We start from the raw sequence: 26,236 nt of genomic DNA, 5'->3' as shown, positions 1-26,236 counted from the left end.
TCAGTCTCTTCAGCTGTTTTTAATCCTCCACCTGTTCGACCTACTTGTCCCTCCACACCTGCTCAGTATTGTCTCCGAGCGGCCTGTTCTGTCTCTCTCTCGTTTGCTCAACAAGAGTCTTACTGGTGTGCCACAGAAGGGTTGCTATTGGGTAAACAAAAACTTAAACTCAGCATTCCTCAGAAATCTTGTGAAGTGAGTTTCTGTTGGTCAGGAAAAGCCATTACTTCCCTTATCCTCCCTCAATGGTCAACTATTGAGGGCAAAGGGTATCTCGTTTCTGATTAACACCGCAGTCTACAACAGATCAAATTCCCATGTTAAATCCCAGGCTTTTCTGGCCTACACCCCTCCTTCCACAAAACTGACAAGGTTTTCCCTGCTGCCTCCTGTTTTCTGCCCTCAAGAGACAGCCTGGAAGTGTGGTTCCCCAAATAAATTGCCTTTCTGCCCATGGAGCAGTCTAGTTCAGTAGTTTTACTCTGCCTTCACTTACACACGGTGCCAGACTCTGGAAAGAGACACTTGGGGCCTAAAAGCCTGTTCCCTCCTGCAACCAAACTAAACTGCCAACTTGGCACTTGTGGGTACAGACCAATTGCCTCTGCTGACTTCTGCCACCCGCCACATTTGACTCCAAAATTCAGTCTCTTCATATGTTTTTCTCCTCTACCTGATCCATCTATGTATCCCTCCTCACCCTCTAGTATCCTCTAGTAACTTTCTGCTCTCTCCCCGCTGCCTCTCTCTTGCTCACTCAACAAGCCTTACTGGTATGCCACACAGCTTCCCTATACCCTTTTGCATGTCCCATCACATGAACTAGGGATGCCTGTCTACATGATCATGGACATGTCTCAGATGAGTTTCAGTCCCCGGGGACTGTCCTACGGCACTTATCCCTTACCATATCACCCTCCCTATGTCTCCACTCCTACTATATTGGGGTTCTCTTCGGGTAGAACTCCTATTTACAGGCCCTTTCCTAAGTCTCTCCTACCTCTTCTTTACCCTGCTTCTGAGATTTTACTGACACCCTTTCTTCAAGGCTGTCTCCCTTCCTCCCTCTACCAACCATGGCATCTTCCCATTCAGAATCTGACTCGTCAACTCTTCTTGCCTGCCTTTTCAATTTTTTCCCCCTTTCAGACTTATTTTACTGCAAATACAGCTTGGCCTCAACACAAGCTTGACAATCAGTCTCAATGGCAAGAAAATGGCACATTGGATTTCTAAATTCTCACAGATTGTGACCATTTCTGTCATGGAACAAGCAGAGGGTCTGAAAGACCTTACCACTAAGTCGTCTTTGCTTCCCCCTCCTCTCTCCTTCTGATCACTGGGTTCAGACTTACAGATTCAAATGCCTTTGGGGTATGGATAATATTGAAATATTTTCACACGCTGTTTTCCTCCACTGAAAAGCTGGCTCTGGGAATGGGATTTGGCCTGAAACTTTAGACCAAGCATGTTTGTCCCCAAGGCCTCTGTCCTGGGTCAGGCTGCCCTCTGAATCTGTGACAGGGAAAAGGACAACGGGACAGCCCAGGAAAAAGGCACTATATGCTTGAGAATAGCTAAAAAATAAACTATTTCCGACAGAGGTTACTCTTGTTTATCTCATGGTATTTCAATTTTTTAATCAAGTGAAATTTATGTATAAAATTAATATAACTAAATGTAATCACATATGTTTAGCTCTCTAAATACCACTCCCCTTTTCTTGGTTTTGTTTAAAATGTTCTGCCATTCAAAGTCACAGATATCTTTGAAGGTTCTGCAGAAATGTAAGCTTTCTTTGTTTTGGGATTTGTAAGACCACTGGGAATGTGGTTCAAAGAAAAATCTGTAAAATCTGAAGCAGAGCAAAGGGTAGCTTAAAACTTATAACAAAAAAATGGTTGATAGTTAACAATCTATGTATAGGTAATCTTAATTTGCTACACCATATCACAGATGTTACTTGGACTCCACTCTTATTTAGGAAAATAGATTTTTGTATTAGACTAAGGAGGCAATGCCAGATCCCCAAGATGGTTTGTTTGGGTTTATTTTCCTTAGATTAAGATATTTTGCATAAGGATGATTTTTTTAAAGACAGGGATTCTCTGTGTGGCCCTGGCTGTCCTGGAACTCACTCTGTTGACCAGGCTGGCCTTGAACTCACAGAGATTCATCTGCCTCTGCCTCCCAAGTGCTGGGTTAAAGGCATGCGCCACCCACCACCCAGCTAAGGATGAATTTTTATATGATGATTTTTGTCCTAAAAGTGGAAAACAACACATGAGGACAAAACCATGAACAGGGTTTATTAAAAATAAGATTTAGGAATAACATATGTTTGATGATTACGATTTATAAATTCCTAAGATTATAATGGTCTATTCAGTTTAACAGAAATTGATTTAAAGACATACTACTAACCATTTATATCTTTGCTAACTTTGTTAGGCTTTAGCTATTTGAAAAAAACTATGTCATAAAAATTGCAATATTTTGTAAAATTACACTATGAAAGGGCCAGGAAAATGAGGTTCCTAGTCTCTCTATGTACTGCATTTATGGTTTAAAGTTTATTTTCATACTAATGGATCTTCAATTTAAAACGTTATAAATTTTAAGGCTCGAACTTTACAGAGATAATCTTATAAAAGTTACTAACTTGCCGGGCAGTGGTGGCACACGCCTTTAATCCCAGCACTCGGGAGGCAGAGCCAGGCGGATCTCTGTGAGTTCGAGGCCAGCCTGGGCTACCAAGTGAGTTCCAGGAAAGGCGCAAAGCTACACAGAGAAACCCTGTCTCGAAAAAACCAAAAAAAAAAAAAAAAGTTACTAACTTATTGTAAACTGTTAAAGATAATTAAGGCATACAAATTAATGGTCAATCACCTTATAAATGACCAAATTCTTTAGTGTTCTCAAAACCATGGTTGTGGTCATGCTAAATACAAATGTAATTCGTTTACAGGTACAAGCTTGGAAGTAGAAACCGATTGTTATCTCCCATTACATAGTCTTCTGTATATATTGTCAAAGTTAAGCCTGAAGAAAGGAACTTAAAACAAGTTTAAAGTAAATTTAAAGTTTGTTTAATGTAGATAATACCCCTCAAACCCCTCAGAGATCTGTTGAACATGGCATTCAACGTGTTTAATGAAAGGGAGGAACAAGAAAGGCCTGTAGTGGGTAGCCATTCCAGCTTTGATCTGGAAATTCCAACCCCCATTGAGGCTTCAGCAACTGTCACACCTACAAGGCCCCGGGGGCCAAGGGAGGCACAGGGAGACCCAAGATCTGAATGGGCCAGTGCGCTCTCTCTGTTCCTGGACTCTAGATGGTGGAGGTTGACTGAGCAGAGCTCCAGAGAACACCGCTGGACTGCAATACACCTTCCCCAGACCCCACAACCTACCTTTCCCTTTTTGTAAGTTACCCACTAAATAAATCTTCCTTTTAACTATGTGGAGTGGCCATAATAATTCACCAATAAAGGCCCCCAAAGCTTCTCATGATAGACAGAAATAACTGCTTCTGGCAGCAGCACTGAGGCCACTTCCAAAGAAAATGGGGCACCAACAGACTTCACCCAAGACCTGGTTCAAATGTGGCAACACCAGTCACTAGATGAAGAACTGCACGTCACCTCACCCAACACCAGAACCCTCCTCAAACTGTGGACAGGCAGGACACTGGCAGGTCAACTGTCTCTCTTTGTCTCATCAAAGTAGGTGAGTCTCCCAATTTTCTCCTGCACAGGAAAATCTCAGGTTTTCTGGACCTAGTGGCTGAAAACTGATGATGCCCTAGGACCTTAGCCCCCAACAAAATCATCAAAATTACCATGGAGGAGCCTAGGGTAACTGTTCAGATAATTGGCAAGACTCATTTTTAATTGATATGGAGGCCACTTGGTTCATACTTCCCAATTACTCCAGTAAGTTATCCTCCTCAGATCTCTGTGATCTGCCCCCAGCAGTCAATGGCTACAGGTCCTCTCCTCTAGTTTGATAAGACATGAGAGGTAGTTTTGATTGTCCCTATGACTAAGCTAATTATAGAATTTAAATCCTGGGATACAGAGGTGATGGGTGAGGTCAATCCTACAGAAAAGAAAAAATGGTCTTGCCCAAAACTCTCATAGTGCTTGAACTGATAAAGCTACTCTGGGCTAAAATTACTCTAACTCATTTCCAAAGCCTAGGGAGCCATCTCTGGATTTTAGGTAAATATAATCTCCCATAGTTTTTGTTATTTACAATTCCATGCACTAGTCACTGTTTACTGTCTCCAGAGAACATATAATTGACCCAAATGGTATGTTCCAGTCAAAGGAGCCTCTATAGCTTGTGAAATTGTGTCACTATGACTCTAAATAAATTCTGCTGTCAACATTCCCCGAGAGTCAAGGTCAGCTGGTAAACAGGAAAGATCTCTTCAAGGCAAAGACTATCTAAGGCTTATGTAAAACTACAGAAAAGAATGAGATTAGCACACTCACATTCGTGAGATCTTCAAAAGCTGATCTCTTTTTTACTGTGTCTTGAGATGAAGGTGAAGATGTTGTATGGTTATCCTCTCCACTCTGTAAAAACAAGAGGCAAATGAGCAGGACCAACTGTAAAGAGTCCCTTTGGAACTATAGGTCATATTCAGGGCTTGAATAAACTCCACAATATGTACAATAAATCATATGAACTCCAATAAAAGCTTATTTTGGTACCTCGAGATGTTTAAATAGTCACTGAAGAATATAGTTGTTAATGATAGGGACAAGACTATGAAGAGACTGGATTATCATCAGTAAAAATTTCAAAATGAGTAAAACAACTTGGTGAAGCTAATTTATTCTCTTTCTCTTCCCATAGTTCTGGCTATACTATCCACATTTAACTATCAGCACTACTAAGTGATTCTTTCAAAGGGGATACCACCAAGTAAGTTAGTTAAATAACAAGTAATTAAGTGTCTCTTATACTAAATGCACTTTTTAAATACTTATTCAATAAGGACAATAGTGTACAAACCTAGGTACTGGTCCAAAATCAGCTCTCTACTAAATATTGACCCTGAAAGAATCACTCAATCTATGAGACTCAATTTTCTTTATCAGTAAAATTGGAATGATAACCTACCTTACAGAGTCTTTCTGGATTACAAAAGACAACATACTTTTGAAGGTGTTTTGTTGTAACTGTGATAAAGATGGAACCCACAGTCTTGTACACCCAAAGAAATTTTTCTACTATAGAATATATTTTTCAGTCTCTATAAATTGTAAATGGGAAGAAATGGTACTTTAGAACTATGTAGCCCTGAATGCTTGTAAACATCACAAGAGAATTTTTATTTGAAGAAAAGAGTTTGTTAATATAGATTATCTCTAACTGTTATTTGATATGTGGGACTTATGGGAGAGAAGAGACGAGATAGAGAGGAGGAAGTTGCATACTTTAAACAACAAGGATTTTCTTTCTAGATACTGTCTATCTATACATGCCTTACCTGACTCCCAAATGACTAAGACTATATGTGAAGGGACACCAGCCCACTTGAACATGTGGCTCTGGCAGGCCTCGCCCTTCTCCCCATTCCCTCTGCCTTGCTAAATAAAAACCATTAGACTACATTCCTAAAGCTAGTCACCGAGGTCTATTTCCTTATTTGGCCACTTCCTCCTCCTGAGGCTGACTACCAATGTCCAGCAATCAGAAGCCCCCTTTGGCTCATCTAATTAACATGTCCAATTAAAACTGAACATCTCATCCTAAGACAGGGGTTTCCCTTACCTCTATAAACCGCTATTTGCCTATTGCCACATCTGTCTTCTCTCTATCCAGAGCCAGTCCTTTGTCCTTCTTTCCCCTATCCCCTTTCCCCTTATTCTCTTCCTCTTCCTCATCCCTGTCTCCTTTACCACCTCATCCTAGCACATTCTAACACAGACCTCCCCTTCTCCTCTACTTAAAATTTGCACCCGCAAGGTCATTTGCTCCTGTTTTCTGCCTGAGTCAGAAAGCAGCCACTTTAATTTTTCTTCCCCACTTAATAAAGGATCTCTCTGTGATAACAGGTGTTTGGGTGTGGTTTGTGCCTAATCCAGGGTCCAGGAGGAAGCCCCTGTTGTGTGGGGGTCCCACTCATTGGTGCCGTGACTCTGATAAGCCAGTAACCCCCCAACCCTTTTTTACATGTTCCAGTCCTCCTGGAGCCTGATTCCTCATCCAACAATAGCTGATTGGTAATTCCCCTACCCTGGCTGTCTTAAACAGTCTGCAGGTTATCGGGTGACAGCCATCAAGTGTCTGGTCTGTACACTCTGTCCTCTGGAATTGGGAGAGTGCACCCCACCATGACCTTCGCTGGTTTTGGTGGACTCCCACAGACTGGCTGCTAGTTAGGCACATTCCATATGGTCTGATTTGGTAGGAAACTTGCCCTTTCACTCTTGGTGTTCACACTACTGGAATCTGGTGCCCTTTCCGCCTCTGAAAAGTCCTGTTGACGGGTCCCAAATTCCCAGACCCACTGGTCTCTGGACCTACTGGGGTTACTCTCTTAGTGACTGGAGCCTGGGTGACAACCCCCTCCCTCCCAGAGATCATTCCTCAGCCTTTTGAGATACACAGGGACGCCTGTTATTTGGCCCACTAGCACCAAGAGTGATGGGTTCCACCTCCTCCATTCCAGCTGACTCCCTCTTTGATGTCACTTCCAGAATCTCAATCAGCTACAATACTCAGACATCAAATCTCCTAAGCTATATAAGTATATATTATAGTACACAGGCTTGGCCTCTATATCCACTAGACAATCAATCTAAGTGACCACAGACACACATACACACACACACACACACACACACACACACACACACACACACACACACACACAAAGCTCTCTGGATCCTAACATTATTCAGGATCTTTACAACTTTTGTGAATGCACAAGGAAATGGAAAGAGATCCTTTACATCTCTGCTTTCTTTCCTGTCTGTTCCAAGCCCTGTGTGTGGCTCCTCCACTTTCTGAATTTTTCCAAACTGCATTGTAAACCTTAAACGTCCTATTTAGCCCTCTGTGAACTACCAGGATACTGACTGCCAGGCACGCTGTGCCCACTAGCTGCTGTGCTGCCCATGCAGCCAGTCTCCCCACCCTCCATTGTCAGTTGCCTTCCCAACAATCTCCATCTGCCACCCTCCCCACTCCTCCATCCACACAGACTTCACCAAGGCCAGACAGACCAGCCTCCATGTCCTTGGCTCCCACTTCCCCTCCCCCCACTTCCTCTGCTCAATCCAGCCCAAAGTGCTGCGGAGCCTGGCCCAAGCCCACAGCTTCACAGGTCAAGCCCCTCACGCCAGAACTTCAGCAGTTGTTATAGTCCCCTCTGCCCGCAGGTGCTGATGTCCCCACTTCCTTCCATCCTGCCTGGGCCACAGAGACTCCCTTAGGGCCTCTGGGCCTCTGCAATGTCCCTCTGATCCCTCAGCTTCCTACTGAAAGAACTAGCGGTCTCCTAGGCCTGTATAGGGATACTGTAACCCCCAACAAACCTCCTCCCGCTGCCTCTTCCACCACTCGTTCCAGCTGCACTGCTCCAATAGCCTCTCCCTTACTCCTCACTCTGCCCTCACCTTTCAGCCACAACCCCCCGCCCTTCCTAAAGCCAAGTTCTCCACTGTTCATAACCAAGCTACAATACAATTTATGGCCTTGTGATAATACCTGCTTACTCCTGCCACTTTCTCATATTAACCCTTTCCTGACCTGACATTTCCGATGGTATAAATTGTTAGAGATAATTAAAACATATAGGTTAATGATCAGTTACCTCATGATCATATTCTTTAATATGTTTATAACTATACTTATAGCCATGATTAATTATGTAAATAAGCTTCATTTAATATATAGTTTTCAAAGTTAAGCCTTTGAAACAAGTAACTACAGAGTTTGTCTAGTCCAGGTACACTTAATGATAATGGTCCTCAAACTCTTCAGAGATTTGGTAAATATAGCATTTAAAATGTTTAATTTTTTTTTTTTAAAAAAAAAAAGCCTTTTGTAATAGAGACAGACATGCCAGCTACTGGCAGCACCCCTAACCTCCTCCAAAGAAGATGGATGAGCACAGAAGAACTCCACTTGGAGCTTGCTTTAAATGTGGCAAAACCAGCCACTGGGGGAAAAATTGCCCTTCACCTCAACTGTAGCCATGATCCTGTCCAAACTGTGAATAAACTGGACACTGGGGAGTTGATTGCCTCACTTTGCCTATACATGGTAGGTCAGCCCCCCAAAGTTCCTACTTCACAGGAAAGTCTGTTGATCTTCTGAGCCTGGCAACTTGATGCTGCCCTGCGACCTTTGTCCCCAATGACCACAGAGGAACCTAAGGTGACTGTTCAGGTAGCCAGTAAGTCTTTCTCATTTTAATTGGCACAGAAACCATTTAAATTATACTTCCTACTCAAATTATCCTTCTCTGAGGGCACTGATGACTAATTGTAGCTTTAAGAGCAAACATCCAGCTGCCTAGTCAGTCCATTTCATATTTACATTTTGCCTTGCTGACAGGCTTCACACTAACAAAGACTTAGTTTCTAAAGGTTATGAAAAAACAGATAAGTAAGTTGTATAAGTCGAATAAAATAAGTGACATAAGTTATGATAATTCAAAAATGTGTTAAGGTCTGAAGACAGGAAAGTTTAAGTAAGTCATGAGGGTTTAAATAAGTCATTTTTGGACCTATAAGTCTGAAAAAATAATTTAAGCTATATAAAAACTTGTTTCAGATTTCTTTCCTTCTCTCTATGCTAACTCCCCTCCTTCACTCATAAGGCTCCTTCCTTAACTTGCTTCTTTCAAGGTTTTTTTTTTTTTCTCCTCATTCCCTCATGTCCTATTCCCTTACTAGGAAAGGATGTCCTCTCCAGAGCTGACATAAATTTTCCCTTTTACCCTGACAGCAGATCCCAGGACACTTCTGCATCCATCCTCTTCCTTTCCTCAAAAATCCCCAAACCTCTCTTGCCTTCTGCCTCCTCTTCTAATCCATGTCGCTGCATGGCATACCACCTCTCCTTCCCTTGCTGCACATTGTAAACCCCTCTCTAGCATACTCAAAGACCCTTCTTCCTACATCTCAGAACCAAATACTCCCTACTCTGCCTAGACCCAAACCCAATCATCTCTATGCCCTACTTCCTCACCCTATAATACCCCCTTACTAATAGTAAAAAAAAAAAAAAACCCTAAAGAAACCTTCCACCTAGTCAAGGACCTTAGTTCCATTAACTCTTGTCCCTTTACACCCTTAAGTCTCGAACCCTTAGGCTATCCTCTCTATTATCCCTGACTACACCACTCACTTTTCAGTCCTAAATCTTAAAAACACTTTCTTCTCAGTACTCCTGGATGTGCACTCCCAAACCTTTTTGCCTTTGTATAGACAGATTCTGATACTCAACAGTCCTGACAACTGACCTGGACTGTTCTTCCCCAGGGATTCAGAGATAGCCCCCACTGTTTTGGGCAAACACTTGCTTGAGACCTGGCCTGCCTCCTTCTCTTTTCTCCTGCGTCCTTCAGTGTGAAGATAACCTCCTTCTTTACAGTCCTTCCCTCTCTGATAGCCAATTTAACACTGCTTCACTCCTCAATTTCCTGAGTTCCAGAAGTTACCAGCTCTCACCTTCCAAATCTCAACTCTCCTTTCCCAAGTCACCTATCTTAAATTCTCTGTCACCTCAACCCATAGACACACCATTTTAGACAACCTTGCCCATTTCCACTCCTTATCTCTGCCCTCATGGCCAATTTCCTCTGCTGATGGATCCCTGAATACTCAATCTTAGTACATCCTCTATACCAAGCTGCTTCTGCCCCCACCAGCCTCTCCCTCCCATTAAAGAACAATTCTTTAAACTCAAAAACATTCCCTTTTCAGCTCCAGCCCTCTGGCTCCCAGATCTATACAAACTTTTCCATCCTTACACTTCCAAAATGCAATAAAAACTTTCTAAGATCAACATTTGCCCGTCACCTACCTCTCCAAAACTTTCAAAGACTTCCTACCCCATCCCTCTCATACACAAGAGAGTCCTCTAGCTACTTCTGCCTACACTTTTTATATGGATGACAACTCCTTCCTGTCAGATGGCCACATCAGATTGACCGATTCATTATCAATATTCATCCTCATCCTCTGGTTCCTATTCCCTACAGATCACCTATTTTTCTTCTGTCCAAGTGATTGCCAAACATCCACCACCAACTAACTCCCCTAAAAATTCACTAACTGTCCAGATGTCCTCAGACATCAAACACTCTGAACAAATCCTACACTCCCGATTATAAAACATAGCCAAATCCAAGCCATCTCCTCTCCAACTCTCTCTGTGTGTCTCTCTTTCTCTGTGTCTCTATCTCTGTCTCTCTGTTTCTATCTGTCTCTGTCTGTCTCTCTCTCTCTCTCTCTCTAATGGCCAAACCCTCACTTAGGTCAAACTCTCTTCTCAACTTCATTGATACCTCCTTCAGTGTCTCCCACTATTTTCTTGGTGCCTCCCTTCAATGCGCTCCCCTGGACACAGTTCCTCTCACAGGTGATTGCTGTGGGTATTGTTCTATATAAATAAAACACTGATGGCCAGTGACCAGACAGGACGTATAGGCGGGACAAGAAGAGAGGAGAATTGGGGAAACAGGAAGAAGGAAGGAGAGACACTGCAGCCACCGCCAGGAGAAGAGCATGTAAAGACGCCAGTAAGCCACCAGCCACATGGCAAGGTATAGATTTATAAAAATGGGTTAATTTGAGATATAAGAACAGTTAGCAAGAAGCCTGCCATGGCCATACAGTTTATAAATAATATAAGCGTCTGAGTGATTATTTTATGTGGATTGTGGGACTGTGGGGTTTGGTGGAGCCTGGAGAGAAGCCCTCCAGCAACAGGTGATGCTCCAGTCACCAAGGCCCAACCTCCCAACTAATGATCACTTGTCTCAGGTAGGCCATCTGAACTCCTTTTGGGGACCCAAACAAAGATATATCCTCTCAACCTTTCTACCCATTTCCAAAATTCTGCTACTACCATCCCTTCTCACCATTTGACAAGCATCTCAAATTTTATTCTCTCCTATAAAACCAGACCCTGCATCAGATAACAGTTGTTCCCCAATTAACCTTATACAGCTGATCTAAATTTTCCTGGCTCCTGTCAAGAACTCTCAGAGTCTAGATAACTACTCCTTGACAACCAACAGCCTAAGTTTTTCTGCCTATTGCCTATTCCTAAGGGTGGGATCTCTCCCCATTTCCCTAGTCCTCTCCTCCTTTCCCTTGTCTTGGGATTCCTCTTCCAGACTACTAGGACCATGAATCTAACAGTTTCAAATGTACACCCAAGATAAAGAAAAAACTCCCCTGAACTCATTAACTTCGTCTCTGTCCCTAGTCTATCTACCCAACAGATTTCAAATCTGCTACAGAGCACTCCAGCAACCCCAGTACCAGTCCCAGCTGTTTCCTCAGAATCTACATCTTGGTCCAGCCAACAGTCTACACTTCCCTAGCCTCAGATAGTCCCATAGAACCTGGACATCGACTGACATAGCCTGAACTTCCTGACCTTGACCAAAAACCCAGCTTCCTTGGGTTCCCTAAGAATAAGACCCCAATGCCAGCAGGAAGCAGCCAGAGAGAACAATGTCCACTTAGCCAACACCCAGCCACCCAATAATAAAACAAAAAGATGGGAATGAAGGGACACCAGCTCACTTGAACATGTGGCTCTGGCAGGCCTCGCCCTTCTCCCCCATTCCCTCTGCCTCGCTAACAACCATTAGATTACATTCCTAAAGCTAGCCAGCAAGGTCGATTCCCTTATTTGACCACTTCCTCCTCCTCCTGAGGCTGACTACCAAAATTCAGCATTCAAAAGTCCCCTTTGGCTCATCTAATTAACAAGCCCAATTAAAATTAAACACCTCATCCTAACACGGGGTTTCCCCCTTTACCTTTATAAACCACCATTTGCCTATTGCCATGTCTGTCTCCTCTCTATGCAGAGGCAGCCCTTTGTCCCTCTAGGATAAATAACCTTCCCCCTTTCCCTCATCCCCTATCTCCTACCACCGCATCCTAGCCCATTCTAACACCGACCTCTCCTTTTTCTCTTCTTATAAATGACACCTGCAAGGTCATTTGCTCCTGTTTTTCTGCCTGAGTCAGAAAGCAGCCACTTTAACTTTTCTTCTCTGCTTAATAAAGGATCTCTCTATGAAAACACATGTTTGGGTGTGGCTTGTGCCTAATCCGGGGTCCAGGAGGAAGGCCCTTCAATATGGAATTAGAAGTTAGGAGAAATTACTCTTGTAGCATTTTTTTTATCCTTCAACAGTTTCTATTTGGCGAATATTTATTAAATCTCAAATTTCTCTCTTAAGATTCTAAGAACAAACTCTATCTTACCCATATAAGAAAGCTCTTACAATTATTAAGCAGAACGCTGGGATATGACCACTTGCTTGGTGCTAGCTACATCATTATATGACACGGTAAGTGCTCAAAAACTTGGAGAATTGTATTCATGACACAACAGGTTATTCCAGCAAAGACAGCAATCTTAGGAGAGCTAGGAATTACTTTGCTTTCTACTTCAGCTAAGAAAATCAACTATTCATCTCTACCTTATTTGTGATAAATAATCCTATAGTAATCATTAGCAAATAATAAAATATTATTTTTCTTTCAAACTGGCAAAATTAAACTGTCAGTCTGTCTTCTAATTCTTACTTAGTATCACTGTTAGAAATAATCTCTTCAATATAAAATTAACAGTGGAAACTGAACTCAATAAAACTTATACTTACAAAATGTGACCAAAGAAAGTTGGGGTTGGAAAAATAATGGCCATAAAAGAAAACATACAATGTCATAGCTACAATCAGAACATTTGATACAAACAAAAGTTCAATTCAGGTATTAAATCTTTCCTGATAAATTTACATGGGTAGAAAATTCCTGATTCCCTCCTTGAAAATCATTTTACTAAGACAAAGTAAAAATTGATAGAAAATATTTATCTGCACATATAAAAAAACAAATTCTGTAGTGCTGCAGATTGAACACAGAGCCTTGGACCTGATAGGCATGTGTTCTGCCACTGGGCTACATGCCCAGCACAATCAAAAAAATTATACAGCCTAATGCTCTCTGCTTCAGGAAACTCTCTCTCGATGATAATGCACAACTGTTAATATAACTCTTGTTAAAATATACATAGTGAAGAATATAGCACATATCAGAAAGTCAGATCTTAAACTATCCCAAAGTCAAATCAGGAAAGTTTAAGTGTACCAATACATTCTAGAAATTTAATACTGGTTGAGTATCCTATAGCTAACATGTTTGGGACTAGAAGTTTCTTGGATTTCAGCTTCTTCACATATGCATAATTAAATATCTTCAGGATGGGACTCAGGAATCTTTCTTTTAAATTCTTCTTTTACGAGATTTTGTTTACTATTTTTAATTATGTATATGTATTGTCTATGTTTTGGTACGTGCACATACTGCAGGTGCCCCTGGAGACCAGAGGCATGAGATCCCTCCCTGGAGCTGGAGTTATAAGTAGTTGTATGGGTGCTAGAAACTGAACTTGGATCCTCTGGAAAAGCAAAATACACTCTAAAAACCCAAGTAATCTTTCCAGCATCAAAATTTAATTATGTGCATGTATATGTGCTTCTGCATGTGGGTATGTGTAGGTAAATGTGGGTACTCACAGAAGCCAGAAGAGGGCTTCAGATACCCTGGAGCTGGAGCTGGAACTACAAGGTGTTATAAGCCAGCAGATATGGGTACTGGGAACTGAACTTCAATCCTCTTTAAGAGCAGCAAAGGTCTCATCCACAGAGCCACTTCTCCAGCCTTTCTTTTTAAAGAATTTCACTAGTGTATATTCACTGGTCAAAGCAACTAGTTTCATATTGATATTTTGTTCAAGTATATAATGCACTTGAATATATTTACTCCTCCATTACCCTACCCTCCCCCTACCCCTATTGCCCAAATTTCATATTTGTATTGTATATAATATACCTTACAAAAGTGTAGCTTAAAGGCAATTTTATACAACATTTTAGTGGACCTGTATTTTTGTATGTATGCTGTATGCATGTATATATATGTATATATATATATATATATATATATGTTTGCATATGTGTGGGTACACATATACATGCAAGAGTGTACATGTGCAAATGTGTGCCTGTGTATGTGGAAGCTCAAGGCTGATATCAGAGATCCCCTTCTATTGCTCTCATGTTATTCACAGAGGCAGTGTTCCTCAGTTGAATCTAGAGTTTGCCTATACAGCTTGTGGGACTAGCCAGCTTGCTCCGGGGATCCCCTGTTTTTGCTTTCTGAGCACTAGAATTACAGGCAAGCTGTCATGTCCACTCAGCATTCCCATGGATTCTAGGAATTCAAGCTGGTCCTCATGCTTGCAACCGCTTTAAACACTGAACAATCTCCTTGGCCACTAATATGCCTGCAGTCTGACTATAAACTCCATCACTTGAGGTTAAATATGGAATTTTCCACTTGCAGAATTAGGTCAGCACTCAAAGGGTTTCAGACTTTGAAACATTTAAATATTGGATTTTCAAATTAGGGATACTCAATCTGAATATTTAAAAAGCACAACAATATTCTTACTGACGAAATGTACTACCAAGAATGTACTATAGCCTCCTGGTGGGACACTTGGATCTTCTAGATGAATATAAAGCATAGACATGATCATTAATGAGAACTCAATATTGTTTGGCTTTGAAAGGTGTGGAAAATGCCCTTTATTTCATCCATACATATTGAAGTATGAGTAGGATTTATACCTTTTGTGCAAGTTCCTTTGGGGGAATGACTGGGATAGAACCTAAGGCCTTGCACATATTAGGCAAGAGCTCAGCCCTGAACCAAATCTTTAATGCCTAGCCCCCCATGTTCCAACCTGCTGCTAGTCTTCAACTGCAAGGATTGCTAGCAATACCCACTTTCTCAGACTAATACAAACATCATAAAAGATTAAGAGGTAAGGATAAGCACCAAAGCAATGCATGAAGAGACCACATGAGACACTACTGGAAGGAATAATTTGCTTTAACCTTTGCAGATTGGTCCTCCTCACTGGACACGATCTTGCTACACTGAACTTTCTCAGTCTCCACTTTGGAGCTTTGGGAGAATAGTGGTGGTGGCATCTTAATGCAGATTCAGCAGTGTTTCATCCAAGGCAGAGCTGCAATCAGAAAGAAATGCTTTAAAGTATCGTTCACCAGAAGTATCACAAAATTTTGTAGACACTCTTGAGAAAACTTAGTTTTTCTATAGCACTTGTAGGAAAATGTATGCCTTAAGACTGAGTAGATCCGGGTACAAAGCCTGCTTCTATCACAATTAACCCCAAGAAAATAACTTAAACAACATGGGCTTCAGCTGCCCCACCTATAAAATAGAAGTAATTATACCTAACTCTAACTACAGCTTCTTTTAATTGAGACATGCCACCCTCTATAGGTGCCGTGGCTGTGGCTTAGGCCCTAGTTTAGACTCAGGAATACTAGGCACAAATTTACATAAGAGTTGTGCACTGAGACAATCAAATACATGACAGTTCATATAGCATGGTTACTCCCTTGTGGACTTGATGGTAATTTTTAAGTCCTGGTCACAGAAATTATAGCACTACACAAAAATACAGGAGGATGACTACATACAGCAACGTATGCATAACAGGCAAGATGGTACCCTAAACTGGCATCCAATTAGAAGATACTATGATCTAATTCTATATCTAGTATCTTATCTAGATACCTAGGTAAGAAAATAAATAGCGCGCCTTTAATCCCAGCACTTGGGAGGCAGAGCCAGGCGGATCTCTGTGAGTTTGAGGCCAGCCAGGGTTTCACAGAGAAACCCTGTCTAGAATAAAAACCAAGTGAGTTCCAGGTTCCAGGAAAGGCACAAAGCCACACACCCTGTCTCGAAAAACCAAAAAAAAAAAAAAAAAAGAAAGAAAGAAAAACAGAAAGACAAGAAATAGAAAAGAGCAGAAGGAAACAAATTATTGAAAATAATTTATGATAAGAATTTAAGTCACTACATCCCTTAGGGGAGTTCTAGCTTTGCCAATCTCAGTATGGGATTTTAGTTTATTCACAAATGTTTTTTTAGTTTGTGAATCCTCAGTAGTTACGATACACATAAGTACTGGGTAGTAGTGGCGAACGCCTTTAATCCCAGCACTCAGGAGGCAGAGGCAGGTGGATCTCTGAGTTTGAGACCAGCCTGGGCTACAGAATGAGTTCAGCCAGGGCTACACAGAGAAACCCTGTCTCAAAAAAAAGATATACATATGCACCTTACAGGCAGCTACATTATTATTAAAAGTAATTGTTGTTTTGCTACACAAGAGATCCTTTCAACTCTGACAGAGCTTCCCTTCCAAACCCATTCACATTCAATTTCCATTTTATAGTACCAAATGAGTTAAGTGAATGACTACCCCCAAAGAAAATATTAAGCAACACAGATTACTAAGCACTTTCTAAAGTACTATAAAGTCTTTCTGATCATGTTCAAAAATACTTCAAAAATGTAAAGGTTGCAGTATTAAAGAGCTGGAATGGACACAGGTTTTAGAGTTCCAGTATTCAGACTTTTAATCAGCTAACTTACCATCTCTGAGTCTCAGGGACCTCGTTTGCAAAACAACTATAATATGCCACTTACATAAAGAGGAGTTGTGCAGCTCAAATATAAATCTGTATGTATAAAGCATACATGGTAGGTGCTCAATAAATGTGACATTCTACTCTCCTCTCAAATCTAAACCAGTTTGTTTTATCTCAACCCCCCAAAACTCGGCCAAGCAGCAATAAAGTTAGATTGCATGCACCTATAACTTAGTACACTGTCTGAAATCACTTACACCACTATCATCATTCTTGTTTCAAACACATTATTTATGACTTACCAGAGACCTATGTTATGAAACCTTTACCTTTACCCTTCAAAAGGAAGGAAGATATATGGAGTCAAGAGGCTAGAAAACTCTCAGCTGATGGCTACAGACTACACCCCAGAGAAAATGAAACTCTGCAGATGATGGCTATACTCATTATCCGCAATACTAAGCATCTGCTTTGAGGGATACATACAGGAACTTAGGTAAAGTAATATCCCAGCCACCAGAGACAGACAGAGGAGAAGGGGGGACCAACATGCTCTAAAACATTATTTTATAATGGAGGCTTTGGGGCTGGGGAGCTGGTTCAGTGGGTAAAGGGCCTGCTCTGCAAGATTGAGGACCTGAGGTGGGCTCCAGATCACTCATGGAAAAGCCTGGCATAATGGTACATGACCATAACCCCAGAACTGGAGCAGAAAGAGTGGAGACAGGGGGATCCCTGGCACTCCTTGGCCATCGAGTCTAAGCAGTCTGAGTTTCAAGTTCAGTGAGATAGCTTGTTATAAAAAAAATAAAGTGGTGAGCCGGGCGGTGGTGGCGCACGCCTTTAATCCCAGCACTCGGGAGGCAGAGCCAGGCGAGTCTCTGTGAGTTCGAGGCCAGCCTGGACTACCAAGTGAGATCCAGGAGAGGCGCAAAGCTACACAGAGAAACCCTGTCTCGAAAAACCAAAAAAATAAAATAAAATAAAATAAAAATAAAGTGGAGATCACTTAAGGAAGGCACTTGGGCTTAAAAACCATGAAAGGGCACTCTTGATTTCTACCACCTCCAAAACCTCAAACCTTCCTTAGAGGAAAAAAAAATCGAATACTTTCCCCTTTCCAGATTTTCCATCTCCCCAATTTTAGGCTGATAATTGTTGGGTGTTCTACTGTACATTGTAACCCACACAAGGGTAGCAGAGAGAATCTGATCAAAACAGACTACAGGAATGACTATGCACATCACTTCACATTAAAGGTGATTGAATGCAGCAAGGCACTGGAAAGAGGGCACAGCACAGTGTCGGTGAAAGCAGCACTCGGGGAGAAAAATGCCTAATGTAGCTCTGACCCTGTCGGCAATTGTTTTGATGATGCTGGGCAATCTCAATGGTGAGTTTCCAACTAAGAGAATGAGGCAACATGACCACAGCTGTCTCCTATTCAAAATGTGACCAATGACACGCAGCATTAGAAATACCTGGGAGATTTACAAAATCCCGGCATGTAACTAAACAACAGCTCCAGGTGTTGTGTGTGCATTTTAAAGTTTAAGAGGCATGCTGCTCTGCAGTCCCTTAGACCCCTTACCTTCAAAGACTCTAAGTGAATCTTAGCAGAAGACATCCCTAGGAAAACCAGAGTTGAAGGGGGAGCTGAAGAAGAGTCAGTAGAAATAAAAGGGATAACGAGAGAAGACAAGTTTTCACCCTGTAATTGATAGTTCAAAACACATTTTCAAGTAGCATTCTGTCTTAAAAATCCAGCTGATCTCACATCTCCTGTGCATGAAATCAATCATGTATACTTTCACTTGTGAAAGACCCTTTTAAAAGTACTCTGATTGCGGCCATGTGTACTGGATCATCCATCTGAGTTGGAACCCACTCTCATTAACTTTTCTGTTTCATCTCCCAGTAAACACTCCTTGCCCAACTTTGAGCAGGATTCACTCCAAAGAGTTTTGTCTGGCAGAAGGAGACCGATATTTCTTTACAGGTATACTGTGCATTCCAACAAGAGAAGACAGGGTGCGACAAGTAGCTGGAGTGACCCAAGGACCAACTAGCGGGTGACAGTGCCAAACACTTGAGCTGACAATATAAACTAAAGTTGTCTACCTCACACAGAGATTAAGGATACAGCAAGAAAGACCAGGGAAAGAACAAAGTATGTGTCCTTACCTACCCAGTCTGTCTCAACCAGTCCTGGGCTCTCTCTAACAGGGCCCACTAGAGTTTGCTCCAGGAGAAAGCAAACTGCTGATGGGTTAACAGGTCCCAATCAGCACATGCAGCTACTATGATCCCCTGAAATCAAGAGGGAATGGGTATTTTTGAACTGAACTCCGGGGCTAACGGACCTGTCATTGGACTGTGGGTTTGAGTTGGACCAGGCATGGGGAGTAATGTGTCTCTGCAAAGATACATTTTAATCCTCCTGGAGGATGGGGAAAGAACTACTGAATAATGTAGTGCCATTTCAATTAAAACAATTAACAAGCCTTCCAGAGTCCAGTATTAAGTCCTGGAGGCTTTACAAATGTAGGAGAAACAGGACATAAAGTTTGGCCCCTACTTTATGAGCGAGCACCTGAAGTGCACAAAGCTAGTAGACGTTAAAATTAATTCAGCCCTAGCTCTATGCTAACCATAGCAAAATTTTAATTGCTTTAAATACTGGCCAAAAAGATAGGTACCTTAATTATTCCCACTTTAGAAATAATAAAATGCAGCTTGCTAAGTGCCTGATATCACAAAGCTACACTGAGGCAGGGCAATTCTATAATACAGATATTCTCATTTATTTCATTTCTATATTATTAATTCAGTTGTACAACAAATTACTTAAAGAGCAGGAGCTCTGTTCCCAAAACTAGAAAATATAGAGAAGGAATTGGCAGAAATTTTACAGAATTTATAATCTGCCTAACCCAGAGATGCCAGGGTTAAATCTTGGACTTCGACTGCATATAGCAAGTACTCTATCCACAAAAGCACATCCCTACCTTCATTATTAGCCCACCCTCCTGACAGTCTATCACAGTGTCTAAACTGAAGGCATTAATATGATCCCAGGCCCTCTCCTCTTATAATCTCCCATCTATATAATTTCCTGTAAGTACCATCACTGTGCATAACTGTGTCCCACAAGGACTAAAAATTAATATGAGTCACTATTCTTTAGTCAACAGAAGAAAAGGTTCATCAATCAAAAGCAACATAAAAATCACAAAAGAAGTAATTTAGGCTTGCCTATTGCTTTCTATGTCATCGAAAAACAAAACAAAAAGTTACTTAGTAAAGAAAGTTTTTAAAATCATTTTGGTTTTGACATAAGAATTCACTATAAAGCCTGAGTTGGCTTTGAATTCAGGATTGTCATGCCTCATTTTCCAAGTGCTGGGAATATGGGCAGGAAGCACATGACTGGCTCTTTCTGAAACTCAAAAATTTATTTTTCCATTTGCCTTCATGCCTCAAGTTCATTTAACCTTCTCTCAGGGGAGTAACCAAAAGGAACATGGAGGAAAGAGGAAATAGCCCTTAACTCCAATATAACAATATACCACCTCCAGGCATGCAATGTGAGCTTTCTTTTCCTCCCTCCACGGTACATTAAAGCCCTGCAGAAAGTTATTATCTATCTCACATTAAAATATATTTTAGGGCTGCAGAGATGGCTCAGTGGTTAAGAGCACTGACTTCTCTTCCAGAGGATCCAGGTTCAAAGCCTGCATCCACATGGCAGCTCACAGCTCTCTCTGTAACTCTAGTTTCAGGGGACCTGACACCCATGGCAAAACACCAATGCACGTAAAACAATAATAAAATATATTCTAGACGGATCCATGATTTAAATGTGAAAATGAATCCATAGAAATATAGATAAAAATGAAAAAATATTTTTATAACTTTAGGGAAAAAATTTTAATTGACAACGAAGAATCCCCTTGATAGCTGCAAAGGAGGAATGGCACCTTTCAATGGGAGTCAAATTTGTGAATGACAATGGTTTTCTCATCAGGAACCATGAGGCCAGAAGGAGTAATACAGTATTTTCCAAGAACTAAAAGTAGAAATCTACCAACTCAGAAATATATATACAGAGACAATACACTTTAGGAGTAAAGGGGGAAAATCAAATGTTTCATGGAATATGGGGAAATAAGAGAACATGTCACCAATAATCTATAAACAGAATGTCCATAGAAGAGCAAAATAAATAAGCAAACAAACAGTTTGTTTTAAAACAAAATAAAAAGATAATAGGGGGAGTACTGGAACACCAAGAAGAAAAACAATGAAAAGAGTGAAAAATAATGGAGTGGCTAGAGAGACAGCTTGGTGCTTAAGAGTGCTTACTATTCCGGTAGAGGACCCGGGTTCAATTCTTAGCGCACACTCACATGACAGTTCACAGCTGCCTGCAACTCCAGTTCCAGGGCATCTGCCAATGAAAAGGCAAAAACAAATTAGTGAAAATATAAAACAAAAAGCTGGTGCTTTCACAGATGAAACACTTGACAAGCTCTAGTAAGACACACAAGGAAGAGAGAGAACTTAATATAAGAAAGACCCAGAGGGAAGCTAGAGAGAAGACCCAGTAGTTAGGAGCACCTGTTGCTCTCACAGAGGAATCAAGTTCAGTTTCCAGCACCTCTGTTGGGTGGCTCACAACTGTCTGTAACTCCGGTTTCAGGGGATCCATGCCCTCTTCTGGACTCCAGGAGTATTCACATGGCATGCATCACACACACACACACACACACACACACACACACACACACACACACACACACGTGAATGCACACTCTCACACTTAATAAAAATAAATCGTAAAATACAAGAATAAAGGGGTATTCTATACAATAGTTACTGTAATCAATAATGTGGTAGATACTGCTAACTTCCAAATTTAAAATTTAAGAAAGTAGATCTTAGTGGCCCAGGGTATGGTGGCATACACCTATAATGGATAGTTATTTTAAAATCAGTGTGGGCTACATATGTAGCCCCTGTCTCAAAAAATAAAGGAGGAGTTGGGGGAGAGAAACAGAGAGAGAGAGAGAGAGAGAGAGAGAGAGAGACAGACAGACAGACAGACAGACAGACAGACAGAGAGAGAGAGAGAGAGAGAATAAATAAAAACACCAGAATAAAAAGAATACCTCAACTGCAGTGACGTTATCATATATATTATGACAAAATTCATCAAATATACATATTAAATATTTGCATGTCTTATATTTCAATTATATTTTAATAAAACTATTTAAAATGGGATACCAAACAGAGCATATAACTACAGACCCTATTGACATCAAAAGAATTAGTGAATATTTATATGCAAACACTCTTGTCAACTTAAATAAAATTATAGCGATTCCTTGGAAATCACAAATATTCATAGCACACCTAATATGAAACAATTTGAATAGACAGTTTTTAAAATATTTTGCTTTTTAAAAATTCCATACATTTATACAGTGTTTATTGATCAGATCTACCTATCACTCCCTCCCGCCAACTCCCCCTAGTGTTCCTCTACCCCATTTCCATCCAAGTTCCACATCCTGGTCTTATATTTTATTATTAATAACTCCTTGAGTCCATTACTGCTATATCCATGTTAACATTAGTTCTATGTCTATGTCCAAAAAACACCATCCTCAGGAGGTAACATGCCAACTCCATGACACCGAAACCATCCAAAGACCAGCACAAAGTAAGAAAACTTCAGGCCAATGTCACTCATACTAGAAAAGCAAATCCTTAATGTGTTGCACAAGGCTATAAGCCCACAGTCAAAAAATAAAATTTTAATTTATAATTCCTCTAAAAATTAATCTCCAGGCCTAAGCACTTCAAATGGAGAGATAAACCACACACTTAAAGAATATTTAACATTAGTTCTATGCCTGTCTTAAAAAACAAAACTTCAGGAGGTAACATGCCAACTCAGTGAAGTGAAACCATTCAAAGCCAGCACAAACAAGAAAAACCACAGGCCAATATCACTCACAATAAAAAAGCAAAATCTTTAGAAAGATACTACCCAACATATTTTAGCAATATATTAAAAAATACCACTAACAAATGAGCTTATTACAAGGACATGAGACTTATCCTCAAAATTAAATATATGTAAACCACTACATATACAGATAGGCTAAAAAGAAACCTAAAAAAACATTATTAGAGCTAGAAAACAAGCTCAAGGTTTGGGGATACAAGATCAATGAACAAATCAATTAAATGTCTATACCCAACCAGGCAGTGGTGGTCTGTGCCTTTAATCCCAGAACTCAGGAGGCAGAGCCACGTGGATCTCTGTGAGTTCGAGGCCAGCCTGGTCTACAAAGCGAGTTCCAGGACAGGAACCAAAACTACACAGAGAAAGCCTGTCTTGAAACACCAAAAAAGAAAAATCTTTACCCTTACAAGGAATAATCTGAAAATGAAATTAAGAAAAAAAAATATATTTACAATGGAATCGTTAAGAATCAACTTAGTAAAAGAAGTACATTCAAAGATCACCGTGAGTAACTGCTGAGTGACTAAGGGTGTGCTAAATCCTGTTACAAAGCTGGATAATTTGTGCTTTCACTGAACCCATCTTTATTTAAAAAAAAAAAAAACTAAGAAAATTTATCAAATACAATGTATATGGGTTTCAGGATAGGGAATACTATATACTAGTAACCACACAAGTCCACTGCCTCTACCCAGGATCCTGTTTTGTTGGCACCCAACACTGGCAGTCTAAGGCTGACAGCTAACCTTGGAGCGGGACTGGTACCAGTCAAGGCCTGAGACCTAGTTGGTGAACATCTTCAGGGCTCATGTTACTGGGAGCCTGCACCAAAGTACTAAGGGGACCCAAAAGGCTTTATGCTTACAGATCTCCTTTACAGCTAACAAAGACTATATATGACTGAAAAATAAAGCTTTTAACACAAATAGTACATCTAAGTACTTTTTAAAACTTTTTCCCGCCATCAGGTGTTCAAATTTTGACAGAAAAACATCCAGATTAAATCGCTAGTTTGGTCAGCCAAATTTCTTCCAGCAAATATAAATATGTGAAGCAAAAGGGTTTTAACAGACAATAAAACAAGTACTTTTACTAAGCTAAAGAACCATAGACAATTGCTAGAACACCGGAAATGTTCCAATCTATGGAGAAAAAAAAGTTTTCTACAAATTCGAAGTGTGGGGGTGGACACCAACCGAAATTAAATAAAAATAAGGTGGGGGCTACCTGGAGATGGAACACTGACCAACTGCTTCAGTATAAGCGTCTGGGCCACCTTCCGGTTACCAACTGCCTGCCGGTACCAACCAGGGGCTAGTAGGCGCTAAGAAAAAGGGCCAAAGACCCCACCATTTTCACCGCCAGGGGGAGACACAGAATCTGCTTCCCTCAGTGGGACTTGAAATCAAGTGATGGGATCAAAAGATCATAGTAGGGAGTTTCTTCAGTTTTGTGAAATTATTTCTTGCCTGAATCACCAGAGTCTAGAAGAAATAAAAGACTTACGAATCTCTGAGCGCGCCACTGCACCCCTGCCACCTCAAAACAATGGAAGTGACCAGAAACAGATTTCGCGCCCCCCAAACCGTCAGTGGGCTAGCCCCAGTTTATAAAATGGAGGGTAAGCCTCTGATGACGTAACTCCAGTGGAGAAGTGGGTTCGAATCCCAACACTACCAAAAGACAGACTATATTTCGGAATAAAATAATACTTGTTTTTACCAACTTACAATTAGGAAGAATAAATCATAGCATGATATTAGCTAATAGGGTGACTAGAAGAGATAGTTTGCTGGCACAATAGCGTGACTAGATGAGACAGCTTGCCTGCCTGCCGAGCTAGGTCGGGAGCGGGGGTTGTTTTAAAATGAGATTTATATTTTTCAAGGCAAAGGATTTTTAAACATCTCAGGCTGGTCTGCAACTAGCCCATAACCTTAGCTTAGGCCAGAAGACTTTTTTTTTCTTATAACGAGTTTATTACCTTATTGATGGTCTAAGCCTCAATTTATTTGAGATTAAAATATAATTACAACATTTCTCCCTTCCCTTTCCTCCCTCCAAACCTTCCTATTACTCCTTGCCACTCTCAAATTCTATTGCCAAACCAAACCTGCCTCTCCAAAACAGTCTGCAAGGAAATAGAACAGTTTTAGCTCTCTAATTAAGCCTCTGACTGCAGAGAATTTTTATTTCCCTTTAACAGTTCCCCTATAAAATGTAAAATATAAAGTTTAGAGATATTGAAATGACCCATGATAAATAGTTACTGGCAAGCATACTAATTAAGCCAATTAAGAGTATAAGTGTCCTTTAATAATGACCAGACCAAGAGTAGGCTAATGCCCCGAGCATTTGAAATGACAAAAACAAACAAAACAACAACAACAAAAAACCCTTAAAAGTACAATCACATTAGTGTTCAAGGGGACTGGAGCAACCCTGTGACATCTGTCCTTTTGTAGAAATTAGCAATATTTTTCAGACACAACTTGACAATTATTTTTTATTTACATTTCCTCTAATTATTTTTGTTTTATGTTTTAGCTTACACAAGCATTAATTATTTTGGTTAATACACATGGACCGTGGCCAGGGTCCTAGACAGTCTCAAAAGCATTGCCAAGGCAGATGTGGTTACCGAGGGATGGGAGGCTGAGAAGCGTCTAAGCAGACACAAAATAAAGCCAGAACAAGATGTCAACACCTTAGTCACTTCAATATTTAAGTCCTTTATTTTTTCCCTCTACTCTCTATCATGAAAAAGGACAGATGTATATGACACCTAACATAATTACATTCATTTTCACTAATTGTTATTGCATGCATATGTATCTGTATATACATACACATATATACATACATACACACACATATTCCTAAATGTAGCCTGCTTAGTCATATAATGCTACCTCTATGTATGTATTCAGGGATGGCTGTTTGGCCCCAGACAACCGATTGGTGTGCTCTTCCCTGGGGAAGGCCACCTCTCCCAGTTTTCCTCAGTTGCCTGTAGTTCTTAGTGTAGAGTTGAGGCCTTAAGGGCATTTCCCCATCCAGTTTGGTGTGTTTGTTGGTATTCCTGTTCACCTCACATTTTGGCAGTCATATTGGGGAGACTTCATGGGTATAGCTTCTGTTGTTACTGGGAGAAACACTCTCATAGCAAAGTCCCTGATCCTCTGTTTCTTACACTCTTTCTGTTCCCTCTTCTACCACGTTCCCTGAGCCTTAGATGCAGGACTGTTTTGTAGATGTGAGAAGACTATTTTTAACCAGAAAAAATAAATGTTTGAGAAAATGGATACTCCATTCACCTTGATTTAATCACTATACAGTGTATAGGTCCATCACAACATCACTATGTATCAAAACTAAAATTAAGCCCAGCATGGTAACTCTCCCTGCCTACATAATTCCATACAGGTAGCATACAGGAAATTACGAGAC

General features: G+C 40.7%; 1 protein-coding gene across 3 annotated transcripts in view; it reads right to left on the bottom strand.

The window, feature by feature from the left end:
* The window catches only part of Ccnb3 (cyclin B3), a 58,112-nt gene extending 34,018 nt beyond the window's left edge, over window positions 1-24,094 (bottom strand). For 2 of the 3 annotated variants that reach the window (XM_015988836.3, XM_015988837.3), the window contains exons 1-4: window positions 24,014-24,094; window positions 21,159-21,199; window positions 15,181-15,314; window positions 4,499-4,582 (exon numbers count right to left, since the gene is read on the bottom strand). In XM_015988836.3, the coding sequence (XP_015844322.1) occupies window positions 4,499-4,582; window positions 15,181-15,276 (180 nt within the window). In that variant the 5' untranslated portion in view covers window positions 15,277-15,314; window positions 21,159-21,199; window positions 24,014-24,094. Of the gene's footprint in view, window positions 1-4,498; window positions 4,583-15,180; window positions 15,315-21,114; window positions 21,200-24,013 lie in introns of all 3 variants that reach the window. The other variant, XM_006995410.4, reaches the window with a different exon arrangement.
* Window positions 24,095-26,236: the final 2,142 nt, after the last annotated feature.

Source organism: Peromyscus maniculatus, chromosome X (assembly GCF_049852395.1).
Source record: "Peromyscus maniculatus bairdii isolate BWxNUB_F1_BW_parent chromosome X, HU_Pman_BW_mat_3.1, whole genome shotgun sequence".
NCBI lineage: Eukaryota > Metazoa > Chordata > Mammalia > Rodentia > Cricetidae > Peromyscus > Peromyscus maniculatus.
Note: the sequence above shows the minus strand (reverse complement) of the source record. Positions and strands in the feature narration are given on the sequence as shown.